This window comes from Myotis daubentonii, chromosome 5 (genome assembly GCF_963259705.1).
Source record: "Myotis daubentonii chromosome 5, mMyoDau2.1, whole genome shotgun sequence".
Classification (NCBI taxonomy): Eukaryota; Metazoa; Chordata; class Mammalia; order Chiroptera; family Vespertilionidae; genus Myotis; species Myotis daubentonii.
In genome coordinates this window covers 35,640,521-35,662,308 of record NC_081844.1, presented here as the reverse complement: position 1 = coordinate 35,662,308, position 21,788 = coordinate 35,640,521, and the positions used below count along the sequence as shown (strand labels likewise).

Sequence of the window (21,788 nt, the reverse complement as noted above, 5' to 3'; positions counted from 1 at the left end):
TGGGGCATACAGGGGGCAGCTGATCCATGACTCTCTCTCATCATTGATGTTTCTCTCTCTCTCTCCCTCTCCCTTCTTCTCTGAAATCAATAAAAAAAATTTTTAAGGTGTATATATAAACTATTTATTTAGAACAGTTTAGAGCATTGCAAAATATAAAATATATATAAAACAGGTAAAATAAATACATTTAAGTATATAGTTCCAACAAAATAGACGCTAGAAGTTAGTTTGGTCTAACTACAGTATAGTCTTCAACTTACCCTATATTCACATAAGAACTTACTTAAACATAAGTTAAAAATATTCCCTAAATGCATGTTCCAAGGTATTTGAGTTAGATTAACATTAAAAATCCTTATAAGTGGCTAATATACTAGTTTATATGCATCAAATAGTTTCCAAGGAACTATCACTTTTATTGTTTGCCAAATGCCTGCATAACCTTATGCTGTAGTGGATTAATACTTTATTTTTTGATACAAACCATTTTCTTCACAGGGGTTGGAATTAGAAAGCTAAAGTTTTTAGCGTTTTCCCCCCATTTTAGAGTCATTCTCTGCTTATCATATTGTTTAATTAAAGGCCTTCTAAGGTCTCTAATGTCAACTATTTCCTTCCTACCATCCCTAATTTCTCTCCAATCCATTGCATTCTCTACTTCAGTTATTCTCAAACTTTAAAGTGCATGAGAAAACTTAAGATCCTTTTAAAATGTAAATTCTTGGTCCCCATCACCACAAATCATATTACAATATACTCTTGTTAGGGCCCAAGAAATCTGCATTTTAACAATTTTCCAGACTCACAGACTTGAGAAAGTGCCATAGCCTCAGGACAGAGAAAATAGGGCAGACATACTTACATGACTAATAGTACCATCCTCATGAACTTCCTGTATCTTCAATTTTCTTGCCAATAGCAGTTGCTAAGTCCTCAGACTCTCACTAACTGTTTACTAGTTTATATGCATCAAATAGTTTCCAAGGAACTATCATTTATATTGTTTGCCAAATGCATGTATAACCTTATGCTGTAGTGGATAATCTTTTATTTTTTGATACAAACCATTTTCTTCACAGGGCTTGGAATTACAAAGCCAAAAGACAGAAACTTACTGCATTCAGGCATTTATTGGAATCCTGAAGTATGCCAGGGGTTTAACATAAACAGACAAAAGAACAGGATCTCTATCCTTCAGTCTAAAAGGAGATACATACTGGTAAAGACAACAAAAAAGACAGCAATGTGATACATGAAGCAATCAAAATCTATATAAAGTATAAAATGATGTAGAGAAGGATTAATTATTTCAGGAGAAGAGGTTATAAAAGACTCCACAGGATAAGTCTCTTAACATAAAATTTTCAATCAGTATTTGCCAGTATTGGAAGTATGCCAAACAGTATTTTAGAAAGAAATGTAAGCAAAAGCATACTGTGTGTTTAGTACTACTGGAGCATGAGGTGTGCATGACTTGTGACAGGGATGAGATTGGAGAAGCAAGCATATTGCAGAAATGTGTGTGTGTGTGTGTGTGTGTGTGTGTGTGTATAAAACTGATAAAATTTAAAACCATACAAAGTAATACTATGTATTTTTATGGATGTATTTGTACATATCTAACTTCCAATTCAACACATACACGCCCTTCACTCAAAACCAAACTCTTGATTTCCACTCCTTAGATTTCTCCATCTCCATAAATGATAATTTCATTCTAGCTGCCTAGGCCAAAAACTTTGGGGTCATCTTCTCTCTCATTTACACTTCAGAATCTACCAGCAAATCCTGTCATTCTACTTTGTGATATTCCAGAATCTGACCACTTCTCTTTTTCTCCACTGCTGCCCGCCAGTTTGACATCAGTGCCTCTTCCCTGAACTTCCAATTGATCTCCACTTCCATACAGCAGCCACTCCTGTGCTCATGATCCTATTTCTTCTGTTCAAAATCCTCTAACAACTTCCCTTCTCACTCTGAGTCAAATTCAAATTCATATTAGAGCTACGAAACTACCACCACCCCCACCCCCACCCCCCCCACCCCCCCCACCCCCCGGTACTTTTCTGATCTTATTTAACCTTTCCATTCTCCCTCCCTCACTTAGCTCCAGCCCCTTTGATCTCTTTGTTCTCTGAATATGCCAAGCATTCTTCCGCTTCAGAACCTCTGAACTTGCTCCCCTGTTTCTTCTGCCTAGACTATTCTTTCCTAGATATCTGTATTTGTTCTCCCACTTTACTTAGGTCCCTGTTCCAATGCCTCCTTATCAAAAAGGCTTCCCCTGTATTGTATCACTATCACCTAACTCTATTCTTTTTTTAAATTTATCTTTACTGTTGAAAGTATTACAGATGTCCCATTTCCCCCCGCACCCGTTTACCCCCTTCAACCTGTGCCCCACCCCCAGGCCTTCACCACCACATTATTGTCTATATCCATGGGTTATGCATATAATGCATATAAGTTCTTTGATTAATCTGTTCTCACCCACCCAACCACCGTGTCTTCCCTCTGAGATTCATCAGTCTGTTCCATACTTCTATGTCTCTGATCTCTACTCTTAACAGCATTTGTTACCATCTGACATTATCTATTTATCTCCCACCACTAGAATTTTAGCTCAATAAAAACAGAGATGTTTTGTTTACTGTTCATCTTCAACATAGAATAGTGCCCACACACAGAGCACATCCACTTAATATTTGTTAAATTAATGATTATTGAATAAATATATTCATATAACCCTACCCCAAGAAATTAGAAAGATCACTAAGAGCAGTGTGGAAGATAGATAGAGCTGGGCAAAAATGGGGACAGAGATACCTGTTGAGCCAGAACTAAAACCATGTAAGGCAGTGAGAATGTGACAGCTATGAAATTAGTTACATGGGATTTATAACTGATTAAACGTGGAAGTTAAGGTCAATAAAGTTGGAAGATGACTTCCAGGCAATAAAAAAATGATCTAGGAATAAAGTAAATTTTGAACATGTTGAAACTGAGTTATCTGAGACAAATTCAAGCCAGCATTTCCAATGGCTTTGGATATGCAGATATAGAATTTGGTAGGAAGATAATCAAAGCTACAGATTTAGATTTAGTAGTCATGAGAATATGAATAAAAGTTTAAACCAGTAAGATGATATTATCTGGGGGAAGCATGTAGAATCAAAGAGAATAGGAACAGAACTCTGAGAAGCACCAGTGTTTAATAGTCAGAAAGCAGTAAAGGATCCAATAAAGAAAATTGAAAGGATTGGTTCGAGATGTAACAGTCTACAACGGTTCACATATGATGGCCTAACTGGTTTTTAGGAGAGGACAGGTTGAGGTTAAGGGGAATAAAGGTTAAATAGAGAATAAAAGTGAAATGAGTTTGAAATGAATTATATAGATTTAGCTTAGGTGCTTAGGGGGATGAGCACAAATTTCCCTACTGACCAAAGACAAATAGCAAACAGAATTGCTATGGTTTGAATCATTAAATAATAGCACAGGTAATTTATAAAACATTGGTTGAATCAATCAGTTTGGGGATCTGAGCAAATATAGTAGAAGAAATAAATTAAAAATGCTAGCAAAAGTGTTATTTCAAGTGATGGACCACAAAGCTTAAGCTACGTAAGGAAATAATTAAGATCAGGAAGGTGTCTATTGGGAGAGTAAAAAAACACAAAAGTCTAGGGGTGTCCATGAAGCGAAGATGGGTACAGTAGAAACAAAAATATGAGAGATGTGGAAGAATGAAGAGTTGTTATGAAAGACCAGCTTGCCAGGATTTAAGCTTTCAGAGTTAGGCAATCCCAAGCAATAGTGAGGACATAAAATAGATTTAATCTTATCAAAATAAAGACATAAAGATCATAATGAGATTTCTATACATGTATATACACTTTTAACATAAAAAGACCACTAAATATGAGAGTTAGATACAAAAAACAAGACAGGATTCTGGCCCAGTCAAAAAATTTACAAACTTCTGAAGAGGTACTATAAACACAATCAGGTTTTGAGGAGAGAGTGGATAAGAAAGCAAAATGTCAGTGAATTGACTACAAGAAATTAATGTTTTATTTTTTAAATTTTCCATCTCTCAAATGAGAATAACACCACCTGCTTTTTACCTACCTCCAAGGACTATTGTCAGATGATAAACAAATTTAATTTTAAACATGAAGGAGACAATGTTCACTGTAGCATTGTTCATAATATCAAAAACCTGGAAATAATCCAAATGACCATCCTTAGGAGATGGCTAAATAACTATAGGATATTAGTACAATTGGCCATTATATAGCAATTAAAGGGAATGAACCAGACCTAAAGATATAAACATAGGTACATGTAAAAAAATTTAATGTTGCTTATGGATATGTATATATGTAGTAAGAGTATAAAAACAAACACAGGAATGATTAACAACAAATTTAACATGATTACTTCATCTCTGGGGAGGAAAGAAGGTAATGAAATCAAGGCAGGTACCAAGGAAGGAATTTTCAATTTCATCTAAATTTTTTTTTTCCTTAAAAAGAAAAAAATCAGCCCAGCTGGTGTGGCTCAGTGATTGACCTATAAACCAGGAGGTCATGGTTTGATTCCCAGTCAGGACACATGCCCAGGTTGTGGGCTCGATCCCCAGTGTGGGGCATGCAGGAGGCAGCCAATCAATGATTCGCTCTCATGACTGATGTTTCTATCTCTCTCCCTCTCCCTTCTTCTCTGAAATAAAAAAAATATACATGTATATTTTTTTAAATTAAGACTAATATAAATGTACTTTAAAAAGTTTTTAAAAACTGATGAACAAGAAGACAAGTAATTTTTAAATATATTGCAACATAAGTCATGATCCATAAAAATATGATTTTCGCACCTACTGCATTCCATATCTTCAGGCCAAGGAACACCAAACATCTCCATGAGTTTTGAACATTCGCTGTAAGCCCGCTGACACAATCTACGGCAGGGAAGTGTGACACGTCCATATTCCATACAAATAGGAGCATAGAGTGCACAAAGAAATGGCCGGAAATCCCGAGAACAATCCAGATTCACCATAGGGTGGAACGGCTAGGAAAAAGTTAAAATTGAAAGATTAGAGAAAGATTTCTATATAAATTAAAGTTTTCTATATACCATATTGCAATATTCAATTTTTTGTCTAAAAAATTCTGAAAGTTATTAAATTTTTTTAAGGAGGGTTTTTTGTTTGTTTGTTTTGTTTTGTTTTTAACAAACCATCTTAGCCCCACCCCTAGAGATTCTGATTTGGTTAAGTCTGAGATATATCCCAGAATCCATATGTATATTTTAATTGTTACTGGTGATATTAATGTAGAGACAAGCCTGAGAACCAATAATAACAATATGCTCCATTTTATAAAGAAAAAAAAATGTATGATAAATGCTCAAAAGATTACTTCTTGGGATGAGATTACAAGAAATTTTAATATTCTTCCTTTTATGTATTGCAATTTCTATATTTTCTTCAATTAACATGTATCAACAGGAGAGAGGACAAAAAGTAAAAAGGAAGGGGAGGGGAGGAAGAGAAGTAGTTAAACTAGTTATTTTGAGGGAGAGAAGTAAGGAAGAGAGCTCTCACCTTTTCTCATACTTTCTTGTTCTTTTTACATTAAAAATTAAAGGTAAAACAAAAGAGAGTTCTTTAAACTCTGAAATCACTTGATGTAAACAGAGCTAACTATAAGCTGATATTAAGAAAGCAAAAAGGAAGAAATAGTGGCTCCAAACATAAAACCATATTAAATCATCATTATAACCACAGGAATAGATCAAATATCCCAGGAAGTGTACATCTGGGCTTTTTATTTTTTTAATATATATATTTTTTATTGATTTCAGAGAGGAAGGGAGAGGGAGAGAGAGATAGAAACATCAATGATGAGAGACAATCACTGATCGGCTACCTTCTGCACGCTCCACACTGGGGATCAGGACCCTGCAGTTCACAGGCCGCCACTCTAGCCACTGAGCCTAACTAGCTAGGACACATCTGGGCTTTTGACAAGCAAATATTTTTTCACTTGTTTACATAATAGTTTTAGAGTAATTGTTGATTTTGAATTGATAACAAATATTCTCACTACCAGGCCTATTGAGTAAGAATCAATTTACTTCTACACTGATAAATATTAACAAGAGATCTCCTATACACAATACAATCAGAAAAGCAAGAGTCACTTAAAGAAACTGATTTCAGCCGAAACCGGTTTGGCTCAGTGGATAGAGCATCGGCCTGAGGACTGAAGGGTCCCGGGTTCGGTTCCGGTTAAGGGCATGTACCTGGGTTGCGGGCATATCCCCAGTAGGAGATGTGCAGGAGGCAGCTGATCGATGTTTCTCTCTCATCGATGTTTCTAACTCTCTCTCTCCCTTCCTCTCTGTAAAAAATCAATAAAATATATTTAAAAAAAAAAAGAAAGAAACTGATTTCAAAGAAGTTAACTGTAGAACAGGATCAAGACAGGGATGTTGGCTTTCACTACTCTTATTCAACATAGTACTGGAAGTCCTAGCCACAATGATCAGACAAGAAGAAAAAATAAAAGGCATTCAAATTGGAAAGGAGGAAGTAAAACTCTCATTATTCGCAGATATTGTTCATAGAAAATCCTAAAGACTCTACCAAAAAAATAGATTTAATAAATGGATTAGGCAATATAGCAGAATACAAAATTAACACCCAAAAATCGATGGCTTTTTTATACATCAATAATAAATTCTCAGAAAGGGAGCCTAAATAAACAACCCCATTTACCATTGAAAAAAAAATTAAAACACTTAGGAATAAATTTAACCAAGGAGGTAAAAGTCTATACTCGGCAAACTACAGGACACTGAAAAAAGAGCTAGAGGAAAATATTAACATGTGGAAGAAAATACCGCTCTCATGGATTGGTAAAATTAACATCATTTACTACCAAAAACAATCTATAGATTCAATGCAATCCCTATTAAACTACCAACGGCATATTTCACAGATCTAGAACAAATACTCGAGACCCAAAAAAGACCCCGAATTGCCCAGCAATCTTGAAAAAGAACAACAAAGTTGGAGGAATCACAATACCAGATATCAAGTTATACTACAAAGCCACTGTAACAGCCTGGTACTGGCACAAGAACAGACATATAGATCAATGGAGCAGAACAGAGACCCAAAAATCAACCCAAGCCATTATGCTCAATTAATATTTGACAAAGAAGGTAAGAACATACATTGGAGTCAATACAGTCTCTTCAATAAATGATGATGGGAAAATTGGACAGATACATGCAAAAAAATGAAACTAGATCACCAATTTACACCTTACACAAGAATACTAGCAAACTCAAAATGGATAAAGGACTTAAATGTAAGTCGTGAAACTATAAAAATCCCAAAAGAAACCATAGGCAGCAAAATCTCAGATATCTCTCATGGCAATATGTTTACAGATACATCTCCTAGGGCAGTGGTTGGCAAACTGCGGCCTCTTGAGTGTGGCTCTTCCACAAAATACCACGTGCGGGCGCGCACATACAGTGCGATTGAAACTTCGTGGCTACACTCAAGAGGCCAAAGAGCCGCATGAGGCTCGCGAGCCGCATGTGGCTCACACGCCGCATGTGGCTCGCGCGCCGCAGTTTGCCGACCACTGTCCTAGGGCAAAGGAAACTAAGGAAAAAATAAGCAAATTGGACTACACCAAAATAAAAAGCTTCTGCACAGCAAAAGAAACCATCAACAAAATGAAAAGGGAGCCCACTGTATGGGAGAACATTTTTACCAATGATACATCTGATAAAGGGTTAAAATCCAAAATATATAAGGAACTCATACAATTGAACAAAAGGAAGACAAATGATCCAATTAAAAAATGGGCAAAGGAACTAAATAGACATCCAAAGTGGACATACAGATGACCAAGAGACATATGAAAAAATGCTCAAAGTCACTGATCATCAGAGAGATGCAAATAAAAACAACAATGAGGTATCACTTCACACTTGTCAGAATGGCTATCATAAACAAGTCAACAAATAACTAGTGCTGGTGAGGATATGAAGACTAGTACATTGCTGATGAGAATGCAGACTGGTGCAGCCATTATGGAAAACAGTACGGAGTTTCCTCAAAAAATGAAATATGGAACTTACATTTGACTCAGTGATCCCACATCTAGGACTATATCCTAAGAAATCTGAAACACCAATCAGAAAGAATGTATGCACCCCTATGTTCTTAGCAGCACAATTTACAATAGCTAAGATCTGGAAATAGCCCAAGTAGATGAGTGGATTAAAAGGCTGTGATACATTTATACCACAGAATACTATGCAGCAGTAAAAAAGAAGGATCTTTTACCCTTTGAAACAGCATGGAGGGACCTGGAGAATATTATGCTAAATGAAGTAAGCCAGTCAGAGAAAGATAAGTATCACATGATCTCACTTATATGTGGAATCTAATGAACAAAATAAACTGATGGACAAAACAGATCCAGAGACATAGAAGCATAGAACAAAGTGCAGAATCTCAGAGAGAAGGCGGGGGAGGGTAGGTGGGTGGGTGGGAAGAGATCAACCAAAGAATTTGTATGCATATATGCATAATCCATGGACACAGACAATAGGATGGTAAAGGCCTGGGGTGTGTGTGGGGGGGTGGGGGGGAAGCAGGGGCAGGCTAAAAGGGGTCAATGGGGGGAGGAAAGGGGATATATATAATACTCTCAACAATAAAGATTCAATTTAAAAAGAAGTTAACTGGATAATGGATGTGAGAACCAATATACCAGTATAACAATAAACTATTTGTGGCAATAAACTATATGTTACTATCACTTCCAGGTATGAAGTAGTAGTTTGTGTTAAACCAATGCATCCATCAAGAACAGATTTAGCCGGGCTGGCGTGGCTCAGTGGTTGAGCATCGAGCTATGAATCAGGAGGTCATGGTTCGATTCCTAGTCAGGGCACATGCCTGGATTGCAGGCTTGATCCCCAGTGTGGGGTGTACAGGAGGCAACCAATCAATGATTCTCTCTCATCACTGATGTTTCCATCTCTCTCTCCCTCTCCTTTCCTCTCTGAAATCAATAAAAATATAAAAAGAATCTCTACTTCTTTCAGAGCAAACTTAAAAAAAGAAAAAAAAAACCAGCTTGAAAATCCAGAAAAAAAAAGTTTAAAAAAATATTTTTAAAGCTATTGGGCCCTAGCAGGTTTGGCTCAGTGGATAGAGCGTCAGCCTGCAGACCTAAGCATCCCAGGTTTGATTCCAGCCAAGGGAACATATCTTGGTTGCAGGCTCCACTCTGGCCCAGGCCCTGGTTGGGGTGTGTACAGGAGGCAACCAATCAATGTGTTTCTCCTACATCGAATTTCTCTTTCCCTCTCTTTTCCACTTTCTCTAAAAATCAATGGAAAAATATTTTCAGGTGAGGACTAAAAAAAAAAAAGCTATTAGAGAACTACTGAAGGAAAAGAACTAGAGAGACCAAGAATCAAGAGAGCAGGGAAGCATAGTGAGGTGGCCTGATTAGCACAACCACATTTCCAAGGAGGCATTTGTTGAATCTGGGCATAAGGCAAGAAGCTGAGAATTGCCCTAACTGGTTTGGCTCAGTGGATAGAGCATTGGCCGGCGGACTGAAAGGTTCCAGGTTCGATTCTGGTCAAGGGCATGTACCCTGGTTGCGGGCACATCCCCAGTAGGAGGTGTGCAGGAGGCAGCTGGTCAATGTTTCTCTCTCATCGATGTTTCTGACTTTCTATCCTTCTCCTTTCCTCTCTGTAAAATAATTAATAAAATATATGAAAATAAGCTGAGAATCAAATTTGCCTAGGCAGTGGTCGGCAAACTGCGGCTCGAGAGCCACATGTGGCTCTTTGGCCCCTTGAGTGTGGCCACGAAGTTTCAATCGCATTGTATGTGTGCGCACGCACGTGGTATTTTGTGGAAGAGCCACACTCAAGGGGCTGCAGTTTGCCGACCACTGGCCTAGGCTAATGCTAGAAAAATGAGAAACCATCATAACTTTGGCGGTCTTGTGAGGCTATAGACAAAATTCACATGCAAAAGAATAAAGTTGGATCCTTGTGCTTTACACCATATATACCATATATAAAAATTAATTCTAAATGCATCAAAGGCCTAACTATAAGAGCAAAATCTATGAAACTTTTAGAAGTTTCATGACCCTGGATTTAGCAATGGTTTCTTAGATAGGATACCAAAAGCACAAAAGAAAAATTAGATAAATTGGACTTCATCAAAATCAAATTCAAAATGAAAACCTTTTGTATATTAAAGGGCACTATCAGGAGTGTGAACAGACAAACCTCAGAATGGAAGAAAATATTTGTAAATCAGCTATCTGATAAGGGTCTAGTATCCAGAATACATAAAGAATTCCTATAACTCAACCCAAAAAAGACAACCCAATTTTTTAAATGGGCCAAAAACATGAACAGACATTTCTGTAAAGAAGTTATACAATGACTAATAAACACATAAAAAGATGCTCAATATCATCAGTCATTAAGGAAATTTAACTCAAAACACCATAGCACACCCAGTAGGATAGCTATAATTTAAAAATAAAAGTGTTGAAAGGCTGTGGAGAAACTGAAACCCTTATACATTGTTTATGAAAATGTAAAATGAGGCACCCACTATGGAAAAGAGTGTGGTGATTCTTCAAGAGGTTAAACATAGAACTGCCAAATGATTCGATAATTCCACTCCTGTGTACATACCCAAAAGAATTAAAAATGGTGTCTAAGCAAAAATTTATATATGGCATGAGTGTGTGTGTGGGGGGAGGTTGGAGGTTAATGGGGGGATGAGGACACATTTGTAATACCTTAACTAATAAAGAAATTAAAGATAAAAAAATAAAAAAATTTATATATGAATGCTCATAGCAGAGCAGGATTATTTATAATAGCGAAAAGGAACAAAATAAATGAAAAGCAAGCAAATAGGAAGAAAATAAAGAAAATAAATAAATGAAACTAAAAACAGAAAAATAGAAAAAAATCACTTTGAAAATATCAATAAAATTTATAAGCTTTAGCAAGACTGACAAAGAAAAATGAGAAATACAAATTACCAATATCAAGAATGAAAGAAAGGATGTCATTGGAGTCTCTGCAGACATTAAGAAGATAAGGAAATAATATAAATAACTATATATACCTAATCTAGATAATTTAAATGAAGTGGGCCAGTTCCTCAAAAGCCACAAACTATCAAAACTCACCTAAGATAAAACTGATAATCTGAGTAGTCCTATAACTATTAAAGAAATTGAATTTGTAGATTAAAATCTCTTGAAAAAGAAGTGCACAGGCCAGATGATTTCATTGGTAAAATCTAACCAACATTCAAAGAAGAATTAATACCAATTCTAAACAATCTCTTCCAGAAAATAGCAGAGAATTAATCTCAACTAATTATATGAAGCCAGGATTAGTATTAAAGCCAAACAAAGATAGTACAAAAGAAGAAAACTACAAACCAATACCCCACATGAACATACATGCAAAAATCCTTAAAATAGTAACAAATCAAATCCAAAAATATATTAAAAGCATTATATACCCCATCCTAGTAGGGTTTGTTCCACAAAGTCAAGGCTGACTCAATATTCAAAGTCAATCAATGTAATCCACCAAATTAACAAGCTGACAAAAATCACATAATCATACCAAATGATGCAGAAATAGCATTCATGATTTTAAAAGTTTTCAGCAAACTAGAATTAGACGGTAACGTACTCAACTCAATAAGGTACATCTACAAAAACGTTATAGTTAACATCATACTTAATAGTGACACACTGAATTCTTACTCATAAGATTGGAAACAAGGGACAGACAGATGCCTGCTCTCACTGATCTCTTTCAATACAAGAGGCCCGGTGCACGGATTTGTGCACCAGTAGGGTCCCTCGACCTGGCCTGCACCCTCTCGCAATCCAGAACCCTTTGGGGATGTTGGATTGCTGATTTCAGCTCAATTCCTGCAGGCCAGATTAATCAGTCTGTTCCATGTTTCCATACCTGTGCATTGACTGTCTGCCCCCTGGTGGTCAGTGTGCATCATAGTACTGGTTGAAGGGTCACTAAGGCTTTTGTATATATAGACTAGAGGTCCGGTGCATGAAATTCGTGCACTGGGGGGGTGGGGGGGGGAGGGGAGGTCCCCCTCAGCCTGGCCTGCACCCTCTCGAAGTCCGAGAGCCCTCGGGGGATGCCCAACTGATGGCTTATGCCTGATCCCACAGGGAGCAGGCCTCAGCCAGCAGTCGGACATCCTTAGCACTGCAGCGGAGGTGGGAGAAGCTCCCTCCACTGCTGCTGCACTTGCCAGCCGTGAAACCAGCTTCTGGCTGAGCGGCACTCCCCCTGTGGGAGTGCATTGACCACCAGGGGGCAGGTCCAGTGTTAAGTGTCTGCCCTCTGGTGGTTAGTGCATGTCATAGTGACCAGTCTTTCTACCATTTGATCAATTTGCATATTTGCCTTTTATTATATAGGATGGTACTGGAAGTCCTACCAGCAGAATTAAAGAAAAGGAAATAACAGATGTAGAGACTGGAAAAAGAAAACTGTCTCTACTTGCAGATGATATTACTGTCTACACAGAACATCCCAAATAATCTACAAAAGAACACCTAGAACTAACAATTGAGTTCAGCAAGGTTGTAGGGTATGAGAAAAATATTTTAAAATTGTATTTTTCTATATAATTAGCATTTGGGAACTAACTTAAACAATACATTTAAAATCACTAAAAACACTCAAACACATATAAATCCAACAAAACAAGTATAGAACTTGTATAAAACCCTGATGAAAGTCAAGGAAGATAGGAATAAATGAATGGACATACACTTTATTAGTTTGCTGAGGCTTCCATAACAAAGTATCACACAAACTGAGTGGCTTAAACAACGTAAGTTCATTATTTCACATTTCTGGAAGCTAGAAGTTCAAGTTCAAAATGTTGGTAGAAAAGTTATGTCTACTCAAAAAACTGTTCATTAATTTTCTCAACAGCTTTATTTGTAATTGCAAAGAATTAGAAACAACCCAATGTCCTTCAATAGATGTGGTGCATCTCTATATTGGAATAGTACTCAGTAATTAAAAATAATGACTATTGATACCTGTAACAACTTGGATGGAACTTAAATGAAAAAAAGCTAATCTCAAAAAATTACATATTGTATAACCCTATTTACTTGTATATAACATTCTTGGAATGACAAAAATTACAGAGATAGAGAACAAATGAGTGGCTGCTTGGGATTAGGAAGGGAGAGGAGAGGGAATTCCTTGGTGGTGATAAAACAGTTCTGTTTCTTAATTGTAGCAGTGGCTACATCAATTTATACGTGATAAAATTGCAAAGACTACACACATGTACATTTGCATATACACACAAATAAAAATGAACACATGTAAAAACTGGTGAACTATAAGGTCTGTTCATTGTATCAATGTTAATTTCTAGGTTTTGATACTGTAAAATCAACACTAATAAAAGAGAAAAATGGTAATTGGCGTACGACGATACCCTTTTCATTGGCTAATCAGGGCTATATGCAAATTAACTGCCAACTAAGATTGGCAGTTAACTGCCAACTAAGATTGGCAGTTAACTGCCAACAAGATGGCGGTTAACTGCCAACAAGATGGCGGTTAATTTGCATATGTAGGCACGATGCAGGGAGGCGAAAGGGAAAGCAGGAAGAAGCCCCCTGCCACTGACAGTGATCGGAAACCCAGGGGGGAGCTAAGAGCTGGGGGGCAGTGCAAAGGCGGCCCTGGGGCCGCCTTTGCACCGCCCCCCAGCCATGATCGGAGAATCAGGTGCCTTTTCCGCCCTGGCCAGTGATAGCAGGAAGTAGGGGTGGAGCCAGCGATGGGAGCTGGGCACGGTCGAAGCTGGCAGTCCCAGGAGCTAGGGGCCCCTTGCCTGGGCCTAAAGCGGAGCCCACGATCGCGGGGCCGCTGCAGCTGTGGGTCCCCGCTGCCCGGGCCCACTGGGGGCAGAACCAGTGATGGGGGGAAATGAGGGTCCCCTGCCTAGGCCTGACCCCTCTCTCAGAGGCAAGGGGCCGATCCTGCGATTGGAGGGTGATGGGGGTCAACGCCTGAGGGTTCCCAGTATGTGAGAGGGGGCAGGCTGGGCTGGGGGACACCCCCCCACACACACACACCCAGTGCACGAATTTCGTGCACCAGGCCCCTAGTCTATATTATAAAAGGCCTGTGGCCATAAAGACCAACGACTGGATGGGGAACCACAGAGAACCGGGTGGGTGGCGGCAGTGGCCGGAGCAAAGCAGCCCTGGTTCTAGGTGCCTGGCGGTGGTGGCTGGAGCCAAGCAGTCCGGGTCCCGGGTGGGTGCCTGGCAGTAGCCGGAGCAAAGCAGCCCGGGTCCCGGGTGCCTGGCAGCCGCCGGGTGAGTGCAACAAGGTGTGTGCGGGTGGGCGGGGCTGCGTGATTTCACACGCTGGGCTTCTAGTAGTTATATAAGATAGTAAGATCGGGGGAACTAGGTAGAGTACACAGAATCTCCTATACTATTTTGCAGTGTCCTGTGAGTCTATAATTATTTTAAAATCAAAGTTAAAAAATATATTATGGTCACATGCTGGTGTGTGTGTGTGTGTGTGTGTGTGTGTGTGTGTGTGTGTATCATATGTATATGCATATGTATGTTTTAAGCAAGTCTCAAACTTGCTTGGTACTAAGTAATACATAAAATACTAACAAATGCAATATTGTTAACCTCCATCTGTGAGCTCCATCATGAACTATAAAATTGATTTGAGTGACACTTTGCATTGCTTGCACTGAGTCTAAAGCTATTAAGTTTATTCTTCTATCACTTATTAACTACAAGTACCTTGTGTCATATCTCAGCTAGCATTTACTGACAGTCAGTATAGGCCAGGCAGTGTTCTAAGTGCCTTACACACATTATCTCATTAACCCTCTCAACAATCTCATAAAGGAGGTACTACGGCCCTGGCTGGTGAGGCTCAGCGATTTAGAGCATCGACCGATGCACAGAAGGATCTAGGGTTTGATTCCCAGTCAAGGCACATACCTGGGTAGCAGGTTCGATTCCTGGCCCCAGTTGGGGCATGTGTGGGAGGCAACCAACTGATGTGTCTCTTTCACATCCATGTTCCTCTCCCTCTCTCTCTCTTCCCACTCCCTTCTTCCCTCACTTCCACTCACTCTAAAAATCAATGGAAAAAAATACCCTCAAGTGAGGATTAACTAAAAAAAAAAAGGTAGGTACTATAAATATTAATCCCATTTTATAATACATGTGAAGAAAATGAGGCATAGAAAGTTAAGTAATTTGCCCAAGATCACACAGCGGCAAAGAGCTGAGAGTCAAACCATGGCATTCTAATCCAAAGCCCTTGAGCTTAACCAATCTGTTCTATATAATCTCTCTAAACTTTAGTTTTCTCCTCTGTAAAATAGCTTTAATAATACATAAATAATACATAAAATAGCATACAGAACCCAGTAAATAATAACTTTCAAGGGGATTACTGAAGCGTTGCAAATTAATAGAACTGAAGAAGGCCTATTTGATGGACATGAAGAAACCTGTTAAAGTCCCTGTTCTCAAATGCCAAGTGAGAAAGAAAGTCAATGGAAATTATGTTTTAAAAAGCAAAACAGCCCGGCTAGCTCAGTCAGTAGAGCATGAGACTCTTAAAAAGCAAAACAAAACATGGATAAATCTCAATATCATTATGCTGGGTGAGAGAAACCAGACATAAAAAAGTAGATACTATATGACTACATTTAAATAAAACTCTAGAAAATTAAAGTAATCCATAGTGACAGAAAGCAGATCTGTTGTTGTTTGGAACAGGGAGTCAACAGGGTGTGGACTACAAAGGGACACAAGGAGAATTTTGAGGTGATGGAAATGCTCTATATCTTGATGGTTTCATGGGTATATATATATACATCTCTTAAAACTCATTGAATTGAACACTGTAAATGGGTGCAGTTTATTGTATACAAACTATACCCCAAAAAGCTGTTATATAAAAATAAAAATATTAATATTTTTCAAACAAGCAAATTGCCTTGACTTTAACCCTAACAATTTTTAATCTCAACAAAATAAAAATTTAATGAGGTAGCCTGAATACTGTAGAGTTGGGAACAAGTATGTAAAATAAGTTATACTATTAAAGCACTATGAAGTAGAAAAAGGATCTTTATCTGATTAAATTTTAAGATTCTTACTGAGTACTTCCTTAAAACAGTACTACTTCTGTTCACTAAATTAAGACCAAGTATAGGAAGTTTACAAACTGAAAAGTAACTTTCTAAAATTAAATTTCTGATTTCTACAACAAAGGTACACAACGTGGATCCTACCATTCTTTGTTCAAATTCAAATCAACCAAGCCTCTGTGCTCCCAATCTCTTTCTTCTTTCAAATTTCCATTCCTGTTACCATAGGAACCTGCTAGCCGACAAGCCTTCAAGCATAGCAACAGCAGAAGCTTAGCAAGGGATGTGAGAAAGGGACAGAGTCAAAGGCCAAAATTTGACTCATGAGAATCAGAATTCCAATCTCAGTCACTCTACAAAGGTCTGGTAACCATAGAAATAGTATCCTACTGGGTTTGGGAATATTATGACTAAATTCACGAAATGTGAAGCCAATTGTGGAATGGCCTTGAAAATTCAAAAATAGTATTCAATTCTATTTCAGATCCAAATTAGAAAAAGAAATTAAAAAACAATTGTTTAGAATAAGTTTAAGTGATTACATATACCTTTAAAATTTTTTTGTAACAATAAAAGTCCTAATGATAAAAAATCCAAAACTTTAATAATTACTTTGTATATAAAAAAATCTAGGTTTCTAAAACACCTTTAAGCCCAACAGATTTCCTTTACAAATCCTAATATTTTTAAATATCTCATTGAGCACATTAAATGCTTTCCAATAGTCTTTTAGTGAGTTGGTTTGCAGAAATACGCCATTATCACAGGAATATATTTATCTTCTTAAGTCAAAGGGGTGTCCCCAAAGCAGACCTTTAGGAAGTAAACTTTAATACTTCAAATATCATAAACAATTATTAAGTACGGTCGGTCTCAAAAAGTGAAACTTTAAAAATCAAATTTCACCACACTTAATATTAATAAGTTAATTGAATACAAGTTTTTAAAAGGTATTCCTTTAAAGTGATTTGTCGCACAAGAAAATCAATTAGAAATTTTAAAAGCTGCTATTTTCCCCCTAAAGTCAGAAGTAACTAAATGCAATTAATTCTCCACTACTCATGTGTACATTTTTCAATTTAGAAGCTTCTTAATTCTGGCTGGTTTCCCTGTCACACAATACGCTTCTTAAGCCAACTCACTAAATTGTTGTTTGCTTAGGGAAAAACCACCTTATTAACCTAAACAAAAGACAGTAAGAGTAGTAAATCTGCTGGATAATGCATGTATTCTAAAGATATAAATCATGAATTTCAAGCATATAATCAAAGAAATTCGGTTTCCAAAAAGACTGTCCAGCCCTAGCTGGTTTGGCTTAGTGGATAGAACGTTGACCTGGGGACTCAAGGGTCCTAGGTTCGATTCCAGTCAAGGGCACATGCCCGGGTTGTGGGCTCGATCCCCAGTGTGGGGCATGCAGAGGCAGCTGATCAATGATTCTCTTTCATCATTGATGTTTCTATCTCTCTCTCCCTCTCCCTTCCTCTCTGAAATCAATAAAAATATATTTAAAAAAAAAAAAAAAGACTGTCCATAAAATGTTAATAATTACTGGTACATAGGTGTATATTATGCCATTCCCTAAACACACACACACACACACACACAAAAAACTGTCTTTCAGGGCCAATTCACATATCATCTGCAACTGATGAGTCTTCTCTTTTGAATCCCCTGAGCACTTTATGCCTTTATGGATTTACCAAATTCTTCCTTAAGTTTCAGTCATTAAATCAAAATATCTGTAATAAATACTTAAGTCTTAGGCACTGCAACTGGGTGCTAAACCAAAAAGGACCCTTGAGCTTTTAACAATAAAGTTTCTGTACTAATTTTAAAAGCACAATGTGTTTCTTACTGAAAACCAGAAAAAAAGAACATTAAATGAAGAACACAAAAAACACAAATAAACTGTACTAATTCAGGAACAACCACTGCTAGCCTTGGGGAAAAACCTTCCAGATGAACATACTTTTTTTTTTTCAACCAAAGCAGGATGATACCATACATAATGTTTTGTTAACTAACCTTACTTTTTTTCTACTTATTAATCTATTAAGTACAACTTAGAATTTTGACAGGGAAAGACGGAGAAGAGAGTATTAAGGCAGAAGGAACATGAAAGGTCTAGGGATGTGAAAATTTGGTTGTTTTTTCCTTAGCTTAATTACATACACCACTTATAAGTGTAAATATGTATGTTGAAAGCATCAAGTAAAGACCCAAAAATGGGCAGGGGGGCAAAGTAAAAAACTAATGTTCACAGGTTAAATGCTAAATGATATCCTTCGTGTTAGAATTACCATTACTACCATCCTAACCAAGGATACTACTACTATCTACCACTCCTGGAGATTAAGTGGTTAGATACAGCATCATAACCATAACCATGAATACTACCACCTCTTATGAAATTCACAGTTTATAAATTTCATTAATTCATTAAAATATATATTTAGCAGTTACTATGTGTGAGGTACTGTTAGGTACAGGGTATACAAAGATGAATAGGACAGGCTCTGCTTTCAATAGCAAAAAAGCAGCAAACAATCCTTCAGTAAGAACTGAATTTTAAAAAATGAAGACAACCTCACACCTATTAGGATAACTATTATCCAGGAAAAAAATACATAACTAGTGTTGGTGAGGATGTGGAGAAATTGGAACCCTTTGCACTGCTGGTATATAAAATGGAGCAGCTGTAGAAAGAAAAAAAAAATGGAGCAGTTGCTATGGAAAACAGTATTGTGGCCTCCCCCCCCGCAAAAATTGAAAGCAGAAATTGGAACTGATATTTGTACAACCATGTTCATGGCATCATTATTTACAATAGTCAAAAGGTACAAGCAACCCAAGTGTCTGACAGATGAATGAATAAACTAAATGTGTGGTATATACATACAATGGAGTATTATTCAGCCTTAAAAAGAAAATTCTGACACATGCTACATGGATGACCCTTGAAGACATTATATACTAAGTGAAAAAAGCCAGTCACAAAAATACAAATATTGTATGATACCACTTATATGAGGTACCTACAGCAGTCTAATTCAGAAAGAAAGTAGAATGGTGGTTGTCAGGGACTTGGAGGACAGAATAATGAAAGATTATTGTTTAATGGGTACAGAGTTTCAGTTTGGAAAATGAAAAAGTATAGGAGAAGGTTATTTGTGATGATTACATTAACAGGTGAATGTACTTCATGCCACTGAACTATACATTTAAAAATGGTTGAAATGGTAAGTTTAATGCCATGTAAATTTTGCCACAATTATAAAATATTTTTGAGTAATATCTGTAAATACTACTAAGAAATATTTAGTACATATTAAGTGAAAAAGTAAAGTAGTAAAAACAAACAGTATGACATTATATCAAAGAAAGGTGAAAGAATATACAGATATAGATAAATATTATAAAAACATTTTAAATAAATATTATATTTACATTTTTAAAGGAAGTATAAACATTTTTAAAGGAAAAGGTCAGAGACTAGACTTCTCAGAATGTACTTTGCTCTAAAGTTTTAAAACATTATAAAATAAATTTAAACCAAAAAAATTGCTAGGTTGTTCCTCAAAATCAAATGAAACATTAATCTGTGTATTGAGTTTAACAACAAAGAGAAGTATTTAAGTAACTTTAAAACACAGTATTTGACTGTATATCCTTGGTGAAAGATATCCGTAAGCAAAAAGAAGCACACAAAAATATTAAAACTGCTTTCAGTAATCATACTGTAATAATAATGAAATTATTCTGAAATATTACAATGTATGTCTATAATAACACTTCAGTATAAAAAACAAAATTAAATTTAAATAAAAACTCTGCAATGTTATTTGAATTCAAAGTATCTGCACAAACTTATGATGTACTTCCTTAAAAAAATTATTTCCTGGCTCTGTCCATGAAAAGGCCTAAAAATGATTAATCTAGTATTCAATAGGGTTAGCACCCAGATAGTGGTCTCTAAATATCATTTCCAACTAAAAGGAATCAGTACTCCCTATCAGGGGTGGGCAAACTTTTTGACTCGAGGGCCACAATGGGTTCTTAAACTGGACCGGAGGGCCGGGAACAAAAGCATGGATGGAGTGTTTGTGTGAACTAATATAAATTCAAAGTAAACATCATTACATAAAACGGTATGGTCTTTTTTTTTTTTAGTTTTATTCATTTCAAATGGGCCGGATCCGGCCCGCGGGCCGTAGTTTGCCCACGGCTGCCCTAGATAAACTGATGATTCATGGTGTGAAAATTAATAAAGGAAACCTCAATTAAAATTGGGGTTGGGAAGATCTATTAGAGGGAACTCTCAAGCTATTATCACTCATCGCTGCCAATTAGTCCAAACAGGAAGACTCAATTACAGAGTCAATTAATTCAGTTATAGATCCCAACCAATCGGAAAAAGGGTACTTGCACAGGAAGTACGTCTACTTTACTATTCCAGCAGGAGGTTTTCTTCTTGCCCATCCAATGAAAATACTGAAACTCAAGCAATGAGAAGCCATAATCACCTATTAACACTTACTTTCCTCCAATTAACTTTCATTTTTCCTTGCTGATAACTTCCTTGCTTTGCCCTCCTTACTATAAAAGCCTTCCATCTTGTATAACCCCTCACTAACCCCCCTGCCGACCTTATCTGCTTGCTAGAGAAGATGATGCCCTATTCATGAATTCTTTAATAAAACCAACTAAGTCATTAAATTTACTTAAAATTTATTTATTAACAAAGATTTGAGGCAGAATTTTATGAAATGAATTTGAATTATGGCAAGAAAGCTATTAGAAACCACTAGAGTACTGTAAAAAACACTCAGGAGCTACCTTAAAGAGGCTCCCACTACCAAAGATGGCATAGGTTGAGCCCCAATAAGAATAATAACTGTAACAGATTGAAACATATCAAATATGTTAAAAATACATGCATTCATAAGATGCTTTAAAAAAAAATCACCTTTAGAGATTGTTTGGGAATCAACTTATCCTAAAAACTAATAAAAGAGTATGATCAGGTATTTATCTTATCTTTCTCATACAAACTGTACATCTAGTAGTAATAGGAAGTTTCTGTTTATAAGAATTCCAGCTTCGAAATGAAGATAGAATATCATCATTTTGCAAACCCCTAATAAAATTATTGATCTAGGAAATTGATCTAAAATTACAGAATGACAACTAGATATTATGTGCCTATGAAATGTTCTCCCCCACCATTCCACCAAAAAAAAAAAAAAAAAAAAAAAAGTCAAAAAAGGAGACAGAGGAACATGGTAAATACCACAGGGATGAAATCAGTAAACTAAAGACTATGGAAAACTCTACAGGACAAACATATTATAAGAAAAAAGGGAAAGGGAAAAGGAAAGGAGAAATTATAAATTAAAAGAGACTTTAAAAGACATTACTTGAATGCAATGCATGAATCCTGATTTGAAAAGTCAACTATAAAAAATATGTGAAGTGC

At 36.7% G+C, this 21,788-nt stretch overlaps 1 protein-coding gene across 5 annotated transcripts in view; it reads right to left on the bottom strand.

The window, feature by feature from the left end:
• The window catches only part of FZD3 (frizzled class receptor 3), a 106,334-nt gene that overhangs the window by 66,845 nt on the left and 17,701 nt on the right, over nucleotides 1–21,788 (bottom strand). For 2 of the 5 annotated variants that reach the window (XM_059697568.1, XM_059697569.1), the window contains one exon: nucleotides 4,883–5,079. The exons of 1 other annotated variant lie outside the window; for it this stretch is intronic. In XM_059697568.1, coding sequence (XP_059553551.1) covers nucleotides 4,883–5,079 — 197 coding nt within the window. Of the gene's footprint in view, nucleotides 1–1,118; nucleotides 1,203–4,882; nucleotides 5,080–21,788 lie in introns of those variants that run through there. 2 more of the 5 variants (XM_059697570.1, XM_059697571.1) reach the window with 2 other exon arrangements.